The sequence below is a fragment of the Oncorhynchus mykiss genome, chromosome 14 (assembly GCF_057628025.1).
Source record: "Oncorhynchus mykiss isolate SJ-2025 chromosome 14, ASM5762802v1, whole genome shotgun sequence".
NCBI classification, from domain to species: domain Eukaryota; kingdom Metazoa; phylum Chordata; class Actinopteri; order Salmoniformes; family Salmonidae; genus Oncorhynchus; species Oncorhynchus mykiss.
The window spans coordinates 38,987,501-39,012,414 of record NC_143035.1 but is presented as its reverse complement, the minus strand read 5'-3'; the positions used below and the strand labels follow the sequence as shown (position 1 = coordinate 39,012,414).

The window sequence follows — 24,914 nt, the reverse complement described above, 5'->3', positions numbered from 1 at the left end:
TCATTAAATCTGCATCCCGAGTGGTTCCCTATTTCCTAGTGCACTACTTTTGGGTCATGGTCAAATGTAGTGCACGATATGTAGTGCACGATATAGGGCAAAGTTTCCCATATGATGTGCTGTGTGTATACCATAACACACATCCCCATATCCAGACCATCTGTCAGAGAGAGAGAACATATACATTCTTCAGAAACAGACTGCATGATGAGATGCTGCTGAATATTAGATGAGAGTGGATGGACTGTATCATGTGTTCCCAGGGGCAAAGGTCTGTTGAAGAGGTGTGTATGGATGTAGTCAGTGTATGAAAGGTGTGTGTACTGTGTATGAACAGCAGGTTGATGTGGAGCTTGTCTTCCCAGGGGTAGAGGTCTGTTGAAGAGGTGTGTGTGTGTGTACAGCAGACTGATGTGTGTGTGTGTCCTGTGTTCCCAGGGGTAGAGGTCCGTTGAAGAGGTGTGTGTGTGTGTGTGTGTGTGTGTGTGTGTGTGTGTGTGTGTGTGTGTGTGTGAACAGCAGACTGATGTGTGTGTGTGTGTCCTGTCTTCCCAGGGGTAGAGGTCTGTTGAAGAGGTGTGTGTGTGTATATGTGTGTGTGTACAGCAGACTGATGTGTGTGTGTGTGTGTGAACAGCAGACTGATGTGTGTGTGTGTACAGCAGACTGATGTGCAGACTGATGTGTGTGTGTGTGAACAGCAGACTGATGTGTGTGTGTGTGTGTGTGAACAGCAGACTGATGTGTGTGTGTCCTGTGTTCCCAGGGGTAAAGGACCGTTGAAGAATACCTCTGATGTCATCAGTGCTGCTAAGAAGATTGCTGAGGCTGGATCCAGGATGGATAAACTGGGCCGGACCATCGCAGACCAGGTAGATTACGCTGTTCCATATCTCACCATCTAGAACTTTCCCTTTATCCTTCCCTACCTCTTCCTCCCTCCCTCTTCCGCCCTCCTCTAGTCTGTTTCTCTCGCTATCTCTCTTTCAATCCCCGTCTTGCTTCTCTGCCCCATCCCCCCCTACTCTCTATCCCCCTCTCCTCTATCCCCATGTCCCCTCATCCCAGACATGAAAACACATATCCATCGATCTATCCCTCCATCCCAGACTGTGTGTAGAGTGTGTGTGTGTAGAGTGTGTGTGTGTAGAGTGTGTGTGTATAGAGTGTGTGTGTGTAGAGTGTGTGTGTGTAGAGTGTGTGTGTGTAGAGTGTGTGTGTGTGTAGAGTGTGTGTGTGTAGAGTGTGTGTGTGTAGAGTGTGTGTGTGTAGAGTGTGTGTGTGTAGAGTGTGTGTGTGTAGAGTGTGTGTGTGTAGAGTGTGTGTGTGTAGAGTGTGTGTGTGTAGAGTGTGTGTGTGTAGAGTGTGTGTGTGTAGAGTGTGTGTGTGTAGAGTGTGTGTGTGTAGAGTGTGTGTGTGTGTGTGTAGTGTGTGTGTGTGTAGAGTGTGTGTGTGTAGAGTGTGTGTGTGTAGAGTGTGTGTGTGTAGAGTGTGTGTGTGTAGAGTGTGTGTGTGTAGAGTGTGTGTGTAGAGTGTGTGTGTAGAGTGTGTGTGTAGAGTGTGTGTGTAGAGTGTGTGTGTAGAGTGTGTGTGTAGAGTGTGTGTGTAGAGTGTGTGTGTAGAGTGTGTGTGTAGAGTGTGTGTGTAGAGTATGTGTGTGTAGAGTGTGTGTGTGTGTAGTGTGTGTAGAGTGTGTGTGTGTGTAGTGTGTGTAGAGTGTGTGTGTGTGTAGAGTGTGTGTGTGTGTAGAGTGTGTGTGTGTGTGTGTGTGTGTAGAGTGTGTGTGTGTGTGTGTAGAGTGTGTGTGTGTGTAGAGTGTGTGTGTGTGTGTGTAGAGTGCGCGTGTAAACACATGTGTTTACACGCGCACTCTACACACACACACACGAGAATATAATACTTTTCCCACAAAAACAGGAAGTGTCATTATAAATCATTTAAATGTCTGGATTTGATTATAGCTTTGATTAGCATGAACACTCAAACCTGATGCTACTTGAGCCTGACGAGCCCTACATTAAATACATTGTGCTCAATCCTAAAAAAAAAAAAAAATGTGAAGGCCAGAATTGATTGTCCCGTTATCCAATAGATAGCTACATATGATAGATTATAGGCTACCGCACATTACGCACATCAGCAAAAACCACGAAGGCCCATAATGCTCTCCTGGGTAAATAAATGAATTTTAGCGTCAGTAATCTGTTAGAGTGTGGGCTGTATTACTCTACGGTATTACATGGACTGGGATTGGGCGCCCTGTTCAAACCATGACGCTGGGAGAGGACACGCAATGCTGGACATGTGGCCTGCAAAGTTACAATTGATAGGCGAGTAAATTTGATTTAAATGTTGAAATATAATAGGGCCTATTTTACCTTTTTTTTCTTTCTTTCTTTATTTATTTATAATTAGTAGTATGGCGCATTACCTTGTTGATAATATTTCCCCCTAATGCTGTGCGATGTGACGTTCCTATTACCACCTCTTTCTCTCTCCTTCCTCACTCGCTCTCAACAGTTTAATGAAATGCGTTCCGTTGTCCTAATCTTCTTCATTGTATTGACTTGCATGAATAATATAGGACTGGAGTATGATGCAGATGGCCATTTTGCTTCTCTTCACGAACATTGGAATGTTTATGGGTCTGAATAAATAATTGGTTTGGATTAGGCCAGGGAGGCGGAGCCCTGTTGCCTGGGCAACACAGGGCCTCCATACACCTTGCCCCTGCTTTTTTGTGCTGTGTAGATACAACACGGGGAGGTTAAGCAGTTATCTGTTATTTAAAGCCCTTTCTCAATTGGCGTGGAGATGAGCGCCAGCCCCTTCCACAGTGGTAGTAGAGATGCCTGACAATCTACAAGGAATGAAGAGACCACCGTCATAAACAATCAACTCAAGAAACGACAAATCCACATTTCCACCGTAAAACCCAACTCCACTCATCAGGCTCCCTGGGAGGAAAAGGACTACATCTTTTTCTGGGACTATGGATTAGGTTTTGCTGTGCCGAGCAGTAGTACCACTCACCGACGTCTCGGAGAAAAAACACTGCAACCTTCCCCTGTGCTCTAGAGGAATCCTTGACCAACCCACCTCTACCCAGCAGAAATGGGACGATCTACGAGACATCATCCAAAGCTTTTGTTTTTTCTTGAAAGCTTTTGTCTAAAAGCTGAGAGTCCAGCGACTGGATTGAAGCCAATTCAACTGAAACCTGGAAGTAAAAGGCCCTCACCAACTTCAAAATGTAGCCCCAAACAGCAAGATCCTACACCCCCCCCCCCCCTCCCCTCAAGAGTGGCATGGAAGAAACCTCAAGAAACTGTGCTATTGACTGCAGCTCTGCAATGACCTCTTATCGTCTGCCTAACATCAGAGGCATATATGACCACATCGAAGAACAGCCTAGCTGGTGAAAAGCACTGGGCTTGTGATGGGATCACAGCTGAAGTCGTCAAGTGTGCCATTCTTCAACATCTCTTCCTGCTCCTGTATATGTGCTGTAGAGCTGGTTTTGTCCCTCAGGACATGAGGACTGCCAGTATTGGTCACCCTGTACAAAAAACAAAGGGTGACATAATGGATTGTAACTACTGTGGCTCTGCATCACCGGTGAACTAGTTGCTAGAGTTGCACTGAATAGAGTTCGGTTGAAGCTCCACACAGAACTGCAGACAGGGTTAAGATCCAGAACGTTCACCACGGACATGATCTTCTCTCTGAGACAACTCGGCGATCCCGTCTTTGTAAGCTAGTGTGGCCTACCGATTCGCGGCTGAGCCGTTGTTGCATCCTAGACGCACTTACAGTTGACCAGGGCAGCTCTAGCAGCAGAAATTTGACGAACTGACTTGTCGGGAAAGATGTCAATCGTATGACGGTGCCACGTTGAAAGTCACTGAGCTGCATTAAGGACATTCTACTGCCAGTGTTTGTCTATGGAGACTGCATGGCTGTGTGCTCGATCTTCTACACCTGTCAGTGTTTGTCTATGGAGATTGCATGGCTGTGTGCTCGATCTTCTACACCTGTCAGCAACGGGTGTCCACATACTCTTGTATATATAGAGTGTAGATCGATCTTGAACAGGAATATGTATCTGTTTTTGGATGCAATTTTGAATGGAATTGATGGAGAGAGTGTGGCTGCTCGTGTGTGTGCTGAATTTAAAGCAACGCTATCCGAATGATGGGTTGTCTGAACTCTGCAGCTGCAATAAAATATATATATTTTTTAAACGTGTGTGTGTGTGTGGTGTGTGTAGCCAGGAAACACAATGTGATTCAGACGGCAGTTTGACCCAGTTTAGATTCAGTTGTCATATTTCTGAACAACAAAGAGTATTGTCTTCAATGGTCTTTTACCACAGACATTAACACTGTTCTGTTTTAATGTTGAATATGTAGCCTAGCTTCGTAGCGTTCAAACCAACGGTTTAATCAAGTGTCACAATACTGGCTTATGTTTTTGTTTGTTAACCAAACAAAGTTTTAAAAAAATGATATACAATTATATCCTTGTTGGTATGTAAATGTAAAAGCTGTTGGTTATTTATGTAACTAATGTTAGCATTTGTAGAGGGTACAGGCCTCGTTATGTATAGCAATAGGCACCAGTTGTCCTGCTCTCTGACCCTGTTATGCTAGGGGATCATGTTAAATATTTAACATCTCCGACTCCCTCATATGTTTTTTGTATTTGTATCATAATGCTTCTCTTATCCCATTTTTTAAATTTTCGCCTCATAATTGTCCTTCCTCTTTTGTAATCAGGTGTGTGTGTGTGTGTGTGTGTGTGTGTTAAGCTTTTCACACCCTCCTGAGTACGGGGATGCTTTTAGGAACATCCAACACACACACACACACACACACACACACACATATTGGCTCTGAGGCTGGATGGAAGACATCTGCTGTCAACTCAGCTAGAATTAGTGCTTTAGCCTGTAGTATATTCCCTATATAGTGCACTACTTCTGACCAGGGCCCTATTCCCTATATAGTGCACTACTTCTGACCAGGGCCCTATTCCCTATATAGTGCACTACTTCTGACCAGGGCCCTATTCCCTATATAGGGACGACTGTTGACCCGAGCCCTATTCCCTATATAGGGCACGACTGTTGACCCGAGCCCTTTTCCCTATATAGGGCACGACTGTTGACCCGAGCCCTATTCCATATATAGGGCACGACTGTTGACCTGAGCCCTATTCCATATATAGGGCACGACTGTTGACCCGAGCCCTATTCCATATATAGGGCACGACTGTTGACCCGAGCCCTATTCCATATATAGGGCACGACTGTTGACCCAAGCCCTATTCCATATATAGGGCACAACTGTTGACCCGAGCCCTATTCCCTGTGAGGATCTCTCCCTCATAATGTTATAATGAGCAGCCCACCTCCTGCTTTAGATACTACTGCTGTTTGATATTTTATTTAAGCAGCTCTTAGATCTCCCATGTAACGCTCTAGGAGGAGATGCCTGCCATGTCTATCACCAAGTAATAGAGCACGCCTGCTCCCAGCCGATGGTCTGATTCAGAACAGAGGGGAGGAAGGTGGGTGGGGGGGGGGCATGGATTTTATAGTCTTTGCCCCGACGTGGCTTATTAATTTTAATGAATACAATTGTATCCTTCAAAGACAGCAGATGGGCACCATACCAGAGTCTATGTGCGCCCGTCAGTCCGTGCACATGTTTGTGTGTGTTAAACCAGGTGAACGCTCAGCTTTATCCAACCAGGTGAACGCTCAGCCTTACCCAACCAGGTGAACGCTCAGCCTTACCCAACCGGGCGAACGCTCAGCCTTACCCAACCGGGCGAACGCTCAGCCTTACCCAACCGGGCGAACGCTCAGCCTTACCCAACCGGGCGAACGCTCAGCCTTACCCAACCGGGCGAACGCTCAGCCTTACCCAACCGGGCGAACGCTCAGCCTTACCCAACCGGGCGAACGCTCAGCCTTACCCAACCGGGCGAACGCTCAGCCTTACCCAACCGGGCGAACGCTCAGCCTTACCCAACCGGGCGAACGCTCAGCCTTAGCGGCATGATAGTGTCAAAAGGGTATACCACTCACCTATAACCTATTGACCAGGACTGCTTATAGGGATAGAGGGTTGTGGGTGGAAAGTGGGGATTGGAGAGAGATGAGATGGAGGACAGTGGGTTGGGAGTAGTTAGATGGAGGGAGAGATGAGATGGAGGGCAGTGGGTTAGGAGTAGTTAGATGGAGGGCAGTGGGTTGGGAGTAGTTAGATGGAGGGCAGTGGGTTGGGAGTAGTTAGATGGAGGGCAGTGGGTTGGGAGTAGTTAGATGGAGGGCAGTGGGTTGGGAGTAGTTAGATGGAGGGCAGTGGGTTAGGAGTAGTTAGATGGAGGGCAGTGGGTTAGGAGTAGTTAGATGGAGGGAGTAGTTAGATGGAGGGCAGTGGGTTGGGAGTAGTTAGATGGAGGGCAGTGGGTTGGGAGTAGTTAGATGAAGGGCAGTGGGTTAGGAGTAGTTAGATGGAGGGCAGTGGGTTGGGAGTAGTTAGATGGAGGGCAGTGGGTTGGGAGTAGTTAGATGGAGGGCAGTGGGTTAGGAGTAGTTAGATGGAGGGCAGTGGGTTAGGAGTAGTTAGATGGAGGGAGTAGTTAGATGGAGGGCAGTGGGTTGGGAGTAGTTAGATGGAGGGCAGTGGGTTGGGAGTAGTTAGATGGAGGGCAGTGGGTTAGGAGTAGTTAGATGGAGGGCAGTGGGTTAGGAGTAGTTAGATGGAGGGAGTAGTTAGATGGAGGGCAGTGGGTTGGGAGTAGTTAGATGGAGGGCAGTGGGTTGGGAGTAGTTAGATGGAGGGCAGTGGGTTAGGAGTAGTTAGATGGAGAGCAGTGGGTTGGGAGTAGTTAGATGGAGGGAGTAGTTAGATGGTGGGCAGTGGGTTGGGAGTAGTTAGATGGAGGGAGTAGTTAGATGGAGGGCAGTGGGTTGGGAGTAGTTAGATGGAGGGAGTAGTTAGATGGCGGGCAGTGGGTTGGGAGTAGTTAGATGGAGGGCAGTGGGTTAGGAGTAGTTAGATGGAGGGCAGTGGGTTGGGAGTAGTTAGATGGAGGGAGAGATGAGATGGAGGGCAGTGGGTTGGGAGTAGTTAGATGGAGGGAGAGATGAGATGGAGGGCAGTGGGTTAGGAGTAGTTAGATGGAGGGCAGTGGGTTGGGAGTAGTTAGATGGAGGGCAGTGGGTTGGGAGTAGTTAGATGGAGGGCAGTGGGTTGGGAGTAGTTAGATGGAGGGCAGTGGGTTAGGAGTAGTTAGATGGAGGGAGTAGTTAGATGGAGGGCAGTGGGTTGGGAGTAGTTAGATGGAGGGCAGTGGGTTGGGAGTAGTTAGATGGAGGGCAGTGGGTTAGGAGTAGTTAGATGGAGAGCAGTGGGTTGGGAGTAGTTAGATGGAGGGAGTAGTTAGATGGTGGGCAGTGGGTTGGGAGTAGTTAGATGGAGGGAGAGATGAGATGGAGGGCAGTGGGTTAGGAGTAGTTAGATGGAGGGCAGTGGGTTGGGAGTAGTTAGATGGAGGGCAGTGGGTTGGGAGTAGTTAGATGGAGGGCAGTGGGTTGGGAGTAGTTAGATGGAGGGCAGTGGGTTAGGAGTAGTTAGATGGAGGGAGTAGTTAGATGGAGGGCAGTGGGTTGGGAGTAGTTAGATGGAGGGCAGTGGGTTGGGAGTAGTTAGATGGAGGGCAGTGGGTTAGGAGTAGTTAGATGGAGAGCAGTGGGTTAGGAGTAGTTAGATGGAGGACAGTGGGTTGGGAGTAGTTAGATGGAGGGCAGTGGGTTAGAAGTAGTTAGATGGAGGGAGTAGTTAGATGGAGGACAGTGGGTTGGGAGTAGTTAGATGGAGGGAGTAGTTAGATGGAGGGCAGTGGGTTGGGAGTAGTTAGATGGAGGGAGTAGTTAGATGGAGGGCAGTGGGTTGGGAGTAGTTAGATGGAGGGCAGTGGGTTAGGAGTAGTTAGATGGAGGGCAGTGGGTTAGGAGTAGTTAGATGGAGGGCAGTGGGTTGGGAGTAGTTAGATGGAGGGAGAGATGAGATGGAGGGCAGTGGGTTGGGAGTAGTTAGATGGAGGGGGAGATGAGATGGAGGGCAGTGGGTTGGGAGTAGTTAGATGGAGGGAGAGATGAGATGGAGGGCAGTGGGTTGGGAGTAGTTAGATGGAGGGGGAGATGAGATGGAGGGCAGTGGGTTGGGAGTAGTTAGATGGAGGGCAGTGGGTTAGGAGTAGTTAGATGGAGGGGGAGATGAGATGGAGGGCAGTGGGTTAGGAGTAGTTAGATGGAGGGAGAGATGAGATGGAGGGCAGTGGGTTGGGAGTAGTTAGATGGAGGGCAATGGGTTGGGAGTAGTTAGATGGAGGGGGAGATGAGATGGAGGGCAGTGGGTTGGGAGTAGTTAGATGGAGGGCAGTGGGTTGGGAGTAGTTAGATGGAGGGCAGTGGGTTGGGAGTAGTTAGATGGAGGGCAGTGGGTTGGGAGTAGTTAGATGGAGGGAAAGGGGAGTAATGAGGAAAGCTTGTATCTTCTGAGATCTGAGCCCATTAAGAATGCAGGTGTTTAATTAGCCGGGTAATTACCAGGTGGAGAAGGGTGCTAATTTATTTACATGTTGGTACTATATTTAGACTGCCGTCTTGATGAGGGAGAGACTGGAGATAACACACCACCGTCAGGTTGGACAGACCTAGCTGTGTACACATTAACATAACTATTAACAGTAGTTTACTGTATCTAGAGTAACGGTGTGGATCATTTACAGTAAAATGAATATTAACAGTAGTTTACAGTATCTAGAGTAATGGTATGGATCATTTACAGTAACAGTAGGAACATGGGCCTGTATACAGTAGGATCATGGGCCTGTATACAGTAACATGGGAACATGGGCCCATATACAGTAACAGTAGGAACATGGGCCTGTATACAGTAACAGTAGGAACATGGGCCTGTATACAGTAACAGTGGGAACATGGGCCCGTATACAGTAACAGTAGGAACATGGGCCTGTATACAGTAACATGGGAACATGGGCCCGTATACAGTAACAGTAGGAACATGGGCCTGTATACAGTAACAGTAGGAACATGGGCCCGTATACAGTAACAGTGGGAACATGGGCCTGTATACAGTAACAGTAGGAACATGGGCCTGTATACAGTAACATGGGAACATGGGCCCGTATACAGTAACAGTAGGAACATGGGCCTGTATACAGTAACAGTAGGAACATGGGCCCGTATACAGTAACAGTGGGAACATGGGCCTGTATACAGTAACAGTAGGAACATGGGCCCGTATACAGTAACAGTGGGAACATGGGCCCGTATACAGTAACATGGGAACATGGGCCTGTGTACAGTAACATGGGAACATGGGCCCGTATACAGTAACAGTAGGAACATGGGCCCGTATACAGTAACAGTAGGAACATAGGCCCGTATACAGTAACAGTAGGAACATGGGCCCGTATACAGTAACAGTAGGAACATGGGCCCGTATACAGTAACAGTAGGAACATGGGCCCGTATACAGTAACAGTAGCCCCCTAGAATGTTTCCGCGGCCCCATGGAAATCGAATTAACATAATGCAAAAATCCCTATAAAAACCCATCAGTTTCAGCCAGAGGTCTGTTTCTTTTGCATTGGGTGGGTCTTAATCCCCCGATGTGGAACTTCCGCGGTGAAAGGTGGCGAAACTAGAGGGGTGTTTTGTCAGACCAGAAGACATCCTGAACATCGGTCTCCTCACTAAATTGTCTGTAGCGGTTTGGCCTATAAAACTGACCTCTCTATGGAAGGATGACTCTCATCAACACGTACATGTTGTCCTCTAGGATGCCCACAGGCCTCACCAGACTCATCTAAAGGTCCCCGCTACCAGTCTAAAAAAGGAATGGAAGTATGGGGACAGTTAAGTGCCAGAAATAAGAGGTTAAAGTCATGTAAAAAAAAACAAATAATAATCTTAAATATCTTGAGACTTCGGAACAAACTTGCATTTCATTTTTTGAGGTGGACGAAGGCCAAATGTATTTTTTTATTTCTTTATACTTCAGGGGGTCTTAAAATTCAAAATCAAATAAGCCTGGCTTAGACTGTGGAGCAGGGGTGGGCAATTCCAGTTCGTGGGCGGGGGGGGGGGGGGGGGGGGCTGATTGATGTCAGCTGGGTGCTGCGGCTAAACCAACACACCTGACTCCAATAATCACCTAATCAGGATCTTCAGTTCAGAATATGTGAATAATCAGCTGTGGTTGGTTAGGGATGGAGAAAGAGTGACACCAATCAGACCCAGAGGACTGGAGTTGCCCACCCCTGATAGAGAGGGTTAAACAGTAGGCATGGACGGCTCTGTAATTTCACTACCATTCATTTAACAGTATGGTGAAACACCATTAAATCAAATGTTTTGTCACATGAACTTACCGTGAAACGCTTACTTCCAAGTTATGTTAAGTTATGTTATACTGACAGACATGATTCAAACAGTTTTAGAAACTTCAGAGTTGTTTCTATCCAAATCTACTAATAATATGCATATCTTATATTCTTGGCATGAGTAGCAGAAAGTTGAAATTGGGCACGCTATTTATCCAAAAGTGAAAATGCTGCCCCCACAACCTTAAAAAGTTAACCAACAATATTAACTAAATTAACTAAAGTTATAAAAAAAAACAAGTAACACTTTAAAATAAATGTGTGAGGTTATAAACGGGGTACAGGTTAGTCGAGGTAATGACTAACCTGTGACTATGCATAGATAATAAACAACGAGTAGCAGCAGTGTAAATAAACTTCAATGCAAATAGTCTGGGTAGCTATTTAATTAACTGCTCAGCAGTCTTATGGCTTGGGGGTAGAAGCTGTTCAGGAGCCTTTTGGGCTTTGACTTGGCGCTCTGGTACCGCTTGCCGTGCGGTGACGTACTGGCCCGTACGCACTACCCTCTGTACCGCCTTGCGGTAGGATGCCAAGCAGTTGGCCGTACCAGGCGGTGATTCAACCAGGATCCTCTCGATGGCGCAGCTCTTGATCTGAGGACCCATGCCAAATATTTAGTAGTCTCCTGAGGGGGAAAAGGTTTTGTCGTGTCCTCTTCACAACGGTCTTGTTGTGTTTGGACCATGATAGCTTTTTGATGTGGAAACCAAGGAACTTAAAACTCTCGACCTGTTCCACTACAACCCTGTCGATGACAATGGGGGCATGTCGGTCCTCTTTTTCCTGCAGTCTACAATCATCTCCTTTGTCTTGATCACGTTGAGGGAGAGGTTGTCTGCCTGGCACCACACGGCCAGGTCTCTGACCTCCTCCCTATAGGTTGTTTCATCATTGTCGGTGATCAGGCCTACCGCCATTGTGTCGTCGGCTAACTTAATGATGGTGTTGTGAGCCGGCGTTTCAAGCACTTCTTGGCAGCAGATGTGAGTGTTGCTTGCCTCGAAGCGCACATACCTTAAAGTCCTTTACTTAATCTGGTAGGCTAGTGTGACTGGGCAGCTCGCGGCTGGGTTTCCTTTTGTAGTTCGTAACATTTTGCAGTCCCTGCCACATCCGACGAGCGTCAGAGCTGGTGTAGTAAAATTCGATCTTAGTCCTGTATTGACGCTTTGCCTGTTTGATGGTTCGTCTGAGGGCATAGCGGGATTTCTTTTAAGCTTCCGGGTTAGAGTCCTTCTCCTTGAAAGCGGCAGCTCAGTGCAGATGCTTCTGGTTCGGGTATGTACGTACAGTCGCTGTGGGGACGACGTCATCGATGCACTTGTTGATGAAGCCAGTGACTGATGTGGTGTACTCCTCAATGACATCGGAAGAATCGCGGAACATATTCCAGTCTGTGCTAGTAGAACATTACTGTAGATGAGCATCTGCGTCATCTGACCACTTCCGTATTGAGTGAGTCACTGGTACTTCCTGCTTTAGTTTTTGCTTGTAAGCAGGAATCGGGAGGATAGAATTATGTTCAGATTTGCCAAATGGAGGGTGAGGGAGAGCTTTGTATGTGTCTGTGTGTGGAGTAGAGTTGTCGATGCTCGGAAAACACAGCCAAAACACAGCCAAAACACAGCCAAAACACAGCCAAAACACAGCCAAAACACAGCCAAAACACAGCCAACTATTATCTTTGTCGTCGTTCAGCCACGACTCGGTGAAATATAAGATATTACAGTTTTTAATGTCCCGTTGGTAGGATAGTCTCGAACGGAGCTCCTCCATTTAATTATCCAATGATTTTGCTCGTTGGCCAATGGGCCAGTATGGTGAGACACTGTTCTGTATCTCTATATTAACAGTATGGTGAGACACTGTTCTGTGTCTCTATATTAACAGTATGGTGAGACACTGTTCTGTATCTCTATATTAACAGTATGGTGAGACACTGTTCTGTATCTCTATATTAACAGTATGGTGAGACACCGTTCTGTATCTCTATATTAACAGTATGGTGAGACACTGTTCTGTATCTCTATATTAACAGTATGGTGAGACACTGTTCTGTATCTCTATATTAACAGTATGGTGAGACACCGTTCTGTATCTCTATATTAACAGTATGGTGAGACACTGTTCTGTATCTCTATATTAACAGTATGGTGAGACACCGTTCTGTATCTCTATATTAACAGTATGGTGAGACACCGTTCTGTATCTCTATATTAACAGTATGGTGAGACACTGTTCTGTATCTCTATATTAACAGTATGGTACATATAGACACAGAGAAACACGTGCTTGACAGTGTCTCTCCAGCGTGCAAGCACACTTCTGAGGTTGTTGTCTGTAGCATGTATATCAGTGATTCCATAGCAGGGTGGAGTGGGGCTGAGGTCAGGTTCTGGGTTTAGTACGGGGTATGAAATCAGAAAAACACATTCTACCAGAACCTTATTAAAGTTTTAAAGTACTCGGGAGTAGTGGAGGGAGCGATGAGCTGGGGTGGTTAAGTCAGACCCAGTACAAAGGTCTGTACTGCAGTTCATTAACAATTTATAGTTCTCTTTTACTCCTCTCTCCTCTCTCTCCTCCTTCTCTCCTCTCTCTCCTCCTTCTCTCCTCTCTCTCCTCCTTCTCTCCTCCCTCTCTCTCCTCCTTCTCTCCTCTCTCTCTCTCCTCCTTCTCTCCTCTCTCTCTCTCTCCTTCTCTCTCTCTCCTTCTCTCCTCTCTCTCCCCTCTTCTCTCTCTCTCTTCTCTCTCTCTCTCCTCTCTCTCCTCCTTCTCTCCTCTCTCTCCTCCTTCTCTCCTCTCTCTCCTCCTTCTCTCCTCTCTCTCCTCCTTCTCTCCTCTCTCTCTCTCCTCCTTCTCTCCTCTCTCTCTCTCTCTCTCCTTCTCTCTCTCTCCTTCTCTCCTCTCTCTCCCCTCTTCTCTCTCCCTCTTCTCTCTCTCTTCTCTCTCTCTCTTCTCTCTCTCTCTTCTCTCTCTCTCTTTCCTTATCTCTCTTTTCTCTCTCTCCTTCTCCCCCCCACATGGGGCACCTTATAAGAATTGAAGCTGAGCCGTGCTGGTAAAAAAAAAAAAAATGTAATTGAGATTTATCTTGTGAGTGGGTGAGTCACCATGTGGTCCATAAATATACCACTGCCTGCCTGCCCCACACACCTGCCTGCCCTGTGCCCCACACACCTGCCTGCCCCGTGCCTGCCCCACACACCAGGGTTTCCATTAGGAGAATGTGGCACCGTTATAGGGCTGTGAATGTGACACCGTTATAGGGCTGTGAATGTGGCACCGTTACAGGGCTGTGAATGTGGCACCGTTACAGGGCTGTGAATGTGGCACCGTTACAGGGCTGTGAATGTGGCACCGTTACAGGGCTGTGAATGTGGCACCGTTACAGAGCTGTGACACCGTTATAGGGCTGTGAATGTGGCACCGTTACAGGGCTGTGAATGTGGCACCGTTACAGGGCTGTGACACCGTTATAGGGCTGTGAATGGGACACCGTTATAGGGCTGTGAATGTGGCACCGTTACAGGGCTGTGAATGGGACACCGTTACAGGGCTGTGAATGGGGCACCGTTATAGGGCTGTGAATGGGGCACCGTTACAGGGCTGTGAATGTGGCACTGTTACAGGGCTGTGAATGGGGCACCGTTATAGGGCTGTGAATGGGACACCGTTATAGGGCTGTGAATGAGACACCGTTATAGGGCTGTGAATGGGACCCCGTTATAGGGCTGTGAATGGGGCACCGTTATAGGGCTGTGAATGGGGCACCGTTATAGGGCTGTGAATGGGACACCGTTATAGGGCTGTGAATGGGACACCGTTATAGGGCTGTGAATGGGACCCCGTTATAGGGCTGTGAATGGGACCCCGTTATAGGGCTGTGAATGGGACACCGTTATAGGGCTGTGAATGGGACCCCGTTATAGGGCTGTGAATGGGACACCGTTATAGGGCTGTGAATGGGACACCGTTATAGGGCTGTGAATGGGACACCGTTATAGGGCTGTGAATGGTACACCGTTATAGGGCTGTGAATGGGACACCGTTATAGGGCTGTGAATGGGACACCGTTATAGGGCTGTGAATGGGACACCGTTATAGGGCTGTGAATGGGACACCGTTATAGGGCTGTGAATGAGGCACCGTTATAGGGCTGTGAATGAGGCACCGTTATAGGGCTGTGAATGGGGCACCGTTATAGGGCTGTGAATGGGACACCGTTAAAGGGCTGTGAATGTGGCACCGTTACAGGGCTGTGAATGTGGCACCGTTACAGGGCTGTGAATGGGACACCGTTATAGGGCATTTTGTCAGCCGGTTATTGTCATGAAAAAGACGGTAATTGACTGTTAAAGCATGAACGCGTTTAGTCTCTCCAGGCCTACAAGCTCTTTCGAAGATCTGCATATTTAACAAATATATTTATATAAAATGTAAAAAAGTTGAATAAATCAAATATAAGTCATCATAATAAATCCATTTATATATTTTAGGCAGGTCTAAAGAAACACTATGACGTGACGTAAAATGTATTTCAGAAGAACAGAATATGAGTTGTCCTGTTGTATGTTAATGGGCCATTCCATTAGGCTGTTGGCTTCTTCATTTAACAGACTAGATACGTTTGTAAGTCCCCTGCCATTACGTTATAGTAAGAAGAATATGACTGAATTGATCTGAATTAAATAGATAGGATATCTTTCCCGTCCTAGAGCCAGTGCGCGTATGAAGTGACTCATGTTAAGCGTAAAAGTGATCATTTGAAAACGGGTCCTATATGATCTATAGTTATTTGGCAACTTGTCTTGTGAATGACAGAAGTCTTAGAATGTCTTAGAAATCAGAACATACAGTTCATTAGAAAACATTTACAGACTTTTTCCCCACCACCAGTCTACACACAGTACTCCATAATAACGAAGCGAAAACAGGTTTTTAGACATTTTTGCTAATTTATTTAAAAAATTAAAAAACAGATCCTGTTTCCATTGATCATCCTTGAGTTGTTTCTACAACTTGATTGGAGTCCAACCTGTGGTAAATTAATTTGATTGGACATGATTTAGAAAGCCACAGACCTGTCTATATAAGGTCCCACAGTTGACAGAGCATGTCAGAGAAAAAAAAAAACTGGATTGTCGAGGCACAGATCTGGGGGAAGTGAATCAAAACATGTCAGCAGCATTGAAGGTCCCCAAGAACACAATGGCCTCCATTATTCTTAAATGGAAGAAGTTTGGAATTACCAAGTCTCTTCCTAGAGCTGACTACCCGGACAACTTGCTCCAGAGTTCCTCTGTGAAGATGGGAGAACCTTCCAGAAGGACAACCATCTCTGCAGCACTCCACCAATCAGGCCTTCATGTAAGAGTAGCCAGACGGAATCCACTCCTCAGTAAAAGTCACATGACAGCCTGCTTGGAGTTTGCCAAAAGGCACATAAAGACTCTCAGACAATGAGTAACAAGATTATCTGGACTAATGAAATCAATATTTAACTCTTTGGCCTGAATGCCAAGTGTCACATCTGGAGGAAACCTGGCACCATCCCTACTGTGAAGCATAGTGGTGGCAGCATCATGCTGTGGGTTTTTTTTTCAGCAGCAGGGACTGGGAGACTAGTCAGGATCGAGGGAAAGAAGAACGGAGCAAAGTACAGAGATCCTTGATGAAAACCTGCTCCAGAGCGCTCAGGATCTCAGACTGGGGTGAAGGTTCACCTTACAACAGGACAATGACCCTAAGCACACAGCCAAGACAACGCAGAAGTGGCTTCGGGGACACGTCTCTAAATGTCCTTGAGTTGCCCAGCCCGAGCACAGACTTGAACCCGATCTAACATCTCTGGAGAGACCTGAAAATAGCTGTGCAGCGACGCTCCCCATCCAACCTGACAGAGCTTGAGAGGATCTGCAGAGAAGAATGGGAGAAACTCCCCAAATACAGGTGTGCCAAGCTTGTAGCGTCATACCCAAGAAGACTTAAGGCTGTAATCGCTGCCATTAGGTGCTTCAACAAAGTACTGAGAAAAGGGTCTGAATACTTATGTAAATGTGATATTTAAGTTTTACATTTGCAAACATTTCTAAAAAACTGTTTTTGCGTTGTCATTATGGGGTATTGTGATGTCATTATGGGGTATTGTGATGTCATTATGGGGTATTGTGATGTCATTATGGGGTATTGTGATGTCATTATGGGGTATTGTGTGTAGATTGAGGAAAGTTAACAAAATATGAAATAAGTCAAGGGGTCTGAATACTTTCCGAAGCCCTGTTTATAGGCTGCATGATGTGACTGTAGGCTATTGATGATTTGAGAAAGCCCTGTTTATAGGCAGCATGATGTGACTGTAGGCTATTGATGATTTGAGAAAGCCCTGTTTATAGGCTGCATGATGTGACTGTAGGCTATTGATGATTTGAGAATGCCCTGTTTATAGGCAGCATGATGTGACTGTAGGCTATTGATGATTTGATAAAGCCCTGTTTATAGGCTGCATGATGTGACTGTAGGCTATTGATGATTTGAGAATGCCCTGTTTATAGGCAGCATGATGTGACTGTAGGCTATTGATGATTTGATAAAGCCCTGTTTATAGGCAGCATGATGTGACTGTAGGCTATTGATGATTTGAGAATGCCCTGTTTATAGGCAGCATGATGTGACTGTAGGCTATTGATGATTTGATAAAGCCCTGTTTATAGGCAGCATGATGTGACTGTAGGCTATTGATGATTTGAGAATGCCCTGTTTATAGGCAGCATGATGTGACTGTAGGCTATTGATGATTTGAGAAAGCCCTGTTTATAGGCAGCATGATGTGACTGTAGGCTATTGATGATTTGAGAAAGCCCTGTTTATAGGCAGCATGATGTGACTGTAGGCTATTGATGATTTGATAAAGCCCTGTTTATAGGCAGCATGATGTGACTGTAGGCTATTGATGATTTGAGAATGCCCTGTTTATAGGCAGCATGATGTGACTGTAGGCTATTGATGATTTGATAAAGCCCTGTTTATAGGCAGCATGATGTGACTGTAGGCTATTGATGATTTGAGAATGCCCTGTTTATAGGCAGCATGATGTGACTGTAGGCTATTGATGATTTGAGAATGCCCTGTTTATAGGCAGCATGATGTGACTGTAGGCTATTGATGATTTGATAAAGCCCTGTTTATAGGCTGCATGATGTGACTGTAGGCTATTGATGATTTGATAAAGCCCTGTTTATAGGCTGCATGATGTGACTGTAGGCTATTGATGATTTGAGAAAGCCCTGTTTATAGGCAGCATGATGTGACTGTAGGCTATTGATGATTTGAGAAAGCCCTGTTTATAGGCTGCATGATGTGACTGTAGGCTATTGATGATTTGAGAATGCCCTGTTTATAGGCAGCATGATGTGACTGTAGGCTATTGATGATTTGATAAAGCCCTGTTTATAGGCTGCATGATGTGACTGTAGGCTATTGATGATTTGAGAATGCCCTGTTTATAGGCAGCATGATGTGACTGTAGGCTATTGATGATTTGATAAAGCCCTGTTTATAGGCAGCATGATGTGACTGTAGGCTATTGATGATTTGAGAATGCCCTGTTTATAGGCAGCATGATGTGACTGTAGGCTATTGATGATTTGATAAAGCCCTGTTTATAGGCAGCATGATGTGACTGTAGGCTATTGATGATTTGAGAATGCCCTGTTTATAGGCAGCATGATGTGACTGTAGGCTATTGATGATTTGAGAAAGCCCTGTTTATAGGCAGCATGATGTGACTGTAGGCTATTGATGATTTGAGAAAGCCCTGTTTATAGGCAGCATGATGTCACTGTAGGCTATTGATGATTTGAGTAGTAGCTCAAATTTCCATTTCCTGTAGCTACCCAGTACTCTGTATGCCTTGGGCTATCCAACCCTGTTCCTGCAGCTACCCAGTACTCTGTATGCCTTGGGCTATCCAACCCTGTTCCTGTAGCTACCCAGTACTCTGTATGCCTTGGGCTATCCAACCCTGTTCCTGAAGCTACCCAGTACTCTGTATGCCTTGGGCTATCCAACCTTGTTCCTGTAGCTACCCAGTACTCTGTATGCCTTGGGCTATCCAACCTTGTTCCTGTAGCTACCCAGTACTCTGTATGCCTTGGGCTATCCAGCCCTGTTCCTGCAGCTACCCAGTACTTTGTATGCCTTGGGCTATCCAACCCTCTTCCTGTAGCTACCCAGTACTCTGTATGCCTTGGGCTATCCAACCTTGTTCCTGTAGCTACCCAGTACTCTGTATGCCTTGGGCTATCCAACCCTGTCCCTGTAGCTACCCAGTACTCTGTATGCCTTGGGCTATCCAACCTTGTTCCTGTAGCTACCCAGTACTTTGTATGCCTTGGGCTATCCAACCCTGTTCCTGTAGCTACCCAGTACTCTGTATGCCTTGGGCTATCCAACCCTGTTCCTGCAGCTACCCAGTACTTTGTATGCCTTGGGCTATCCAACCTTGTTCCTGTAGCTACCCAGTACTCTGTATGTCTTGGGCTATCCAACCCTGTTCCTGCAGCTACCCAGTACTCTGTATGCCTTGGGCTATGCAACCCTGTTCCTGTAGCTACCCAGTACTCTGTATGCCTTGGGCTATCCAACCCTGTTCCTGCAGCTACCCAGTACTCTGTATGCCTTGGGCTATCCAACCTTGTTCCTGTAGCTACCCAGTGCTTAATTTTGCGAAACCAAATTAAGTCTGTTCAGGAACATCGATAGTAACATCTTTTATCATGACAAAACATATTTCATTAAAATGTTGACAGCCCCTCTCTCTGCCGGAGAAAGGAATGAAGGAGAGAGAGGAGGACATGGAAACATTACGGTGGAGGATTTCTGTAGCTAAAGGTAATAGTGTCACCCTATTCATTATTAAAATATAATGCCCCGTTTACTAGACTATTCAAAATGAAATACAAATTCACTATAATTGTAGGCTCTGTAAACCGCCCTGCATAGTCAATGAACCAACAGCATAGCCCCCCCCCCCCCCCCTGCATAGTCAATGAACCAACAGCATAGCCCCCCCCCCCCCCCTGCATAGTCAATGAACCAACAGCATAGCCCCCCCCCCCTGCATAGTCAATGAACCAACAGCATAGCCCCCCCCCCCCCCTGCATAGTCAATGAACCAACAGCATAGCCCCCCCCCCTGCATAGTCAATGAACCAACAGCATAGCCCCCCCCCTGCATAGTCAATGAACCAACAGCATAGCCCCCCCTACACAGTCAATTAACCAACAACATAGCGCCCCCCCCCCCCCCCACACAGTCAATGAACCAACAGCATAGCCCCCCCCTGCATAGTCAATGAACCAACAGCATAGCCCCCCCCCCCTGCATAGTCAATGAACCAACAGCATAGCCCCCCCTGCACAGTCAATGAACCAACAGCATATCCCCCCCCCTGCATAGTCAATGAACCAACAGCATAGCCCCCCCCAGTCAATGAACCAACAGCATAGCCCCCCCAGTCAATGAACCAACAGCATAGACCCCCCCCTACACAGTCAATGAAGCAACAGCATAGCCCCCCCCCCTGCATAGTCAATGAACCAACAGCATAGCCCCCCCCCTACACAGTCAATGAACCAACAGCAAGCCCCCCCCCCCTACATAGTCAATGAACCAACAGCATAGCCCCCCCCCCCCAGTCAATGAACCAACAGCATAGCCCCCCCCCCCCCCAGTCAATGAACCAACAGCATAGCCCCCCCCCTACATAGTCAATGAACCAACAGCATAGCCCCCCCCCTACATAGTCAATGAACCAACAGCATAGCCCCCCCCCCAGTCAATGAACCAACAGCATAGCCCCCCCCCTACATAGTCAATGAACCAACAGCATAGCCCCCCCCCTACACAGTCAATGAACCAACAGCATAGCCCCCCCCCCTACATAGTCAATGAACCAACAGCATAGCCCAGGCCTATGCGTTCTCTCCCAGACTCATGGATAGATCATTTGTAGTGTAGCAGAAGGTAACCAGTCCATCCACTATGCATAATAATACGGCCCACACTAGTAATCCCCTTCTAACGTTGGTTTATAGGTTAGACCAATTATGTACCAAAGACAAGTTGTTATTATTATTTATTTGGTATTCCCCCCCCCCCCTATGAATTGTGTAACGACACAATTATTATTTTAATATATATATTATTATTTTTCTCAGGCCTGGTTTATAGGCCTATGTCTTGCCGGGTGTCTTGCCGGGTGTCTTGCCGGGTGTCTTGCCGGGTGTCTTGCCGGGTGTCTTGCCGGGTGTCTTGCCGGGTGTCTTGCCGGGTGTCTTGCCGGGTGTCTTGCCGGGTGTCTTGCCGGGTGTCTTGCCGGGTGTCTTGCCGGGTGCCTTGCCGGGTGCCTTGCCGGGTGTCTTGCCGGGTGTCTTGCCGGGTGTCTTGCCGGGTGTCTTGCCGGGTGTCTTGCCGGGTGTCTTGCCGGGTGTCTTGCCGGGTGTCTTGCCGGGTGTCTTGCCGGGTGTCTTGCCGGGTGTCTTGCCGGGTGTCTTGCCGGGTGTCTTGCCGGGTGTCTTGCCGGGTGTCTTGCCGGGTGTCTTGCCGGGTGTCTTGCCGGGTGTCTTGCCGGGTGTCTTGCCGGGTGTCTTGCCGGGTGTCTTGCCGGGTGTCTTGCCGGGTGCCTTGCCGGGTGTCTTGCCGGGTGTCTTGCCGGGTGTCTTGCCGGGTGTCTTGCCGGGTGTCTTGCCGGGTGTCTTGCCGGGTGTCTTGCCGGGTGTCTTGCCGGGTGTCTTGCCGGGTGTCTTGCCGGGTGTCTTGCCGGGTGTCTTGCCGGGTGTCTTGCCGGGTGTCTTGCCGGGTGTCTTGCCGGGTGTCTTGCCGGGTGTCTTGCCGGGTGTCTTGCCGGGTGTCTTGCCGGGTGTCTTGCCGGGTGTCTTGCCGGGTGCCTTGCCGGGTGTCTTGCCGGGTGTTTTTAGTTTTTTTTCAACCACACTTCATGCATATTGGGTTACTTTTTTGCTATATTTTATTGTTTAGGTAAACAACTGACTTGTACATATGAGTATGGATACAGACATTGATATACTAAGCACCTTCCTGCCACCTCTTATTCTACTCACTACTCGATATACTAAGCACTATTAACCTGCCACCTCTTATTCTACTCACTACTCGATATACTAAGCACCTACCTGCCCCCACCTATTCTACTCCCTCAGCATTTATATTAAATGATCTCGACTTAGAATCAGCTAGATGTTTTATGCCCCTGAACGGCGAACGGGAGGCTTCAAGTATCAGTTTAGAAATAAACATTGTAGCTTTTTTATTTTAATTTTAATGGATTGCGTTTAGTACTATTGCTCAGTGACTGGCCTATAACAGCACGTTTAGTAGTATTGCTCAGTGACTGGCCTATAACAGCATGGTTAGTAGTATTGCTCAGTGACTGGCCTATAACAGCATGTTTAGTAGTATTGCTCAGTGACTGGCCTATAACAGCATGGTTAGTACTATTGCTCAGTGACTGGCCTATAACAGCATGGTTAGTAGTAATGCTCAGTGACTGGCCTATAACAGCATGGTTAGTAGTATTGCTCAGTGACTGGCCTATAACAGCATGTTTAGTAGTATTGCTCAGTGACTGGCCTATAACAGCATGGTTAGTACTATTGCTCAGTGACTGGCCTATAACAGCATGGTTAGTAGTATTGCTCAGTGACTGGCCTATAACAGCATGGTTAGTAGTATTTCTCAGTGACTGGCCTATAACAGCATGGTTAGTAGTATTGCTCAGTGACTGGCCTATAACAGCATGGTTAGTAGTAATGCTCAGTGACTGGCCTATAACAGCATGGTTAGTAGTATTGCTCAGTGACTGGCCTATAACAGCATGTTTAGTAGTATTGCTCAGTGACTGGTCTATAACAGCATGTTTAGTAGTATTGCTCAGTGACTGGCCTATAACAGCATGGTTAGTAGTATTGCTCAGTGACTGGTCTATAACAGCATGTTTAGTAGTATTGCTCAGTGACTGGCCTATAACAGCATGGTTAGTACTATTGCTCAGTGACTGGCCTATAACAGCATGGTTAGTAGTATTGCTCAGTGACTGGCCTATAACAGCATGGTTAGTAGTATTGCTCAGTGACTGGCCTATAACAGCATGGTTAGTAGTATTGCTCAGTGACTGGCCTATAACAGCACGTTTAGTAGTATTGCTCAGTGACTGGCCCATAACAGCATGTTTAGTAGTATTGCTCAGTGACTGGCCTATAACAGCATGGTTAGTACTATTGCTCAGTGACTGGCCTATAACAGCATGGTTAGTAGTATTGCTCAGTGACTGGCCTATAACAGCATGGTTAGTAGTATTGCTCAGTGACTGGCCTATAACAGCACGGTTAGTAGTATTGCTCAGTGACTGGCCTATAACAGCACGTTTAGTAGTATTGCTCAGTGACTGGCCCATAACAGCATGTTTAGTAGTATTGCTCAGTGACTGGTCTATAACAGCACGTTTAGTAGTATTGCTCAGTGACTGGCCTATAACAGCGTGTTTAGTAGTATTTCTCAGTGACTGGCCTATAACAGCACGTTTAGTAGTATTGCTCAGTGACTGGCCTATAACAGCACGTTTAGTAGTATTGCTCAGTGACTGGCCTATAACAGCACGTTTAGTAGTATTGCTCAGTGACTGGCCTATAACAGCACGTTTAGTAGTATTGCTCAGTGACTGGCCTATAACAGCATGTTTAGTGGTATTGCTCAGTGACTGGCCTATAACAGCACGTTTAGTAGTATTGCTCAGTGACTGGCCTATAACAGCATGGTTAGTAGTATTGCTCAGTGACTGGCCTATAACAGCATGTTTAGTAGTATTGCTCAGTGACTGGTCCACCCTTTTGACCAGGGTGGCACCCTATTCCCTGTATAGTGCACTACTTTTGACCGGGGTCAATAGAGGAGAGAATTTCATTTGGGACGTACCCCCTGAGTCTATCTGTCATGTTAACATCTCCAACCTGTCACTGTGATTTAATTAGTCCCTACGCAAATCTGGAGCATCATTTTATCAATCTGAGAAGGGTGAGGAGGAGAGGGGAGGGAGGGGGAGAGGCAGGGAGGGAGGGGAGGGAGGAGAGGCAGGGAGGGAGGAGAGGGATGGATGGATGGAGAGGGATGGAGGGAGGGAGGGATGAATGGATGGAGGGATGGAGGAGATGGAGGAGAGTGAGGGAGGGATGGAGGAGAGGGAGGGAGGGATGGAGGAGAGGGAGGGAGGGAGGGAGGGATGGATGGATGGGAGGGAGGGATGGATGGGAGGGAGGGATGGATGGATGGAGGAGAGGGAGGGAGGGATGGATGGATGGATGGAGGGGAGGATATGGAGGAGAGGGAGGGATGGATGGATGGAGGGGAGGATATGGAGGAGAGGGAGGGATGGATGGATGGATGGAGGAGAGGGAGGGATGGATGGAGGAGAGGGATGGATGGAAGGGAGGAGAGGGAGGAAGGAGAGGGAGGGATGGATGGAGGGGAGGAGATGGATGGAGGAGAGGGAGGGAGAGAGGGAGGGAGGGAGGGAGGGAGGGATGGATGGAGGAGAGGGAGGGAGGGATGGATGGATGGAGGGAGGAGAGGGAGGGAGGGATGGATGTAGGGATGGAGGAGAGGGATGGAGGAGAGGGAGGTAGGGATGGAGGAGAGGGATGGATGGAAGGGAGGAGAGGGAGGAAGGAGAGGGAGGGATGGATGGAGGGGAGGAGATGGATGGAGGAGAGGGAGGGAGAGAGGGAGGGAGGGAGGGAGGGATGGATGGAGGAGAGGGAGGGAGGGATGGATGGATGGATGGAGGAGAGGGAGGGAGGGATGGATGTAGGGATGGAGGAGAGGGATGGAGGAGAGGGAGGTAGGGATGGAGGAGAGGGATGGAGGAGAGGGATGGATGGAGGAGAGGAGGGATGGAGAGAGGGAGGGAGGGAGGGAGAGAGAGAGAGGGAGGGATGGATGGAGGGGAGGAGAGGGAGGAGAGGGATGGATGGATGGAGAAGAGGGAGGGATGGAGGAGAGGGAGGGAAAGAGACTGGGGAGAGGGAGGGGGAGAGGGATGGATGGAGGGGAGGAGAGGGAGGGATGGATGGAGGGGAGGAGAGGGAGGGAGGAGAGGGATGGATGGAGGGAGGAGAGGGAGGGAGGGATGGAGGAGAGGGAGGGAAAGAGACTGGGGAGAGGGAGGGATGAGAGGGATGGAGGAGAGGGAGGGATGGAGGAGAGGGAGGGAAGAGACTGGGGAGAGGGAGGAGTGGAGGAGACTAAGTAGAGGGAGACCAGTCGGTTTCAGATTGTCTTGATTGATCATGATGTCTTTATTTAGCTGTGTTTCAGAAACATGAGGACTGACTGGGAGGACTGACTGGGA

The 24,914-nt window shown here is 47.7% G+C and overlaps 1 protein-coding gene across 2 annotated transcripts in view; it reads left to right on the top strand.

The window, feature by feature from the left end:
* The window catches only part of LOC110489233 (catenin alpha-1), a 216,612-nt gene that overhangs the window by 168,575 nt on the left and 23,123 nt on the right, over window positions 1-24,914 (top strand). For both annotated transcript variants that reach the window (XM_090198908.1, XM_090198907.1), the window contains exon 17: window positions 767-872. In XM_090198908.1, coding sequence (XP_090055034.1) covers window positions 767-872 — 106 coding nt within the window. The remainder of the gene's footprint in view (window positions 1-766; window positions 873-24,914) is intronic.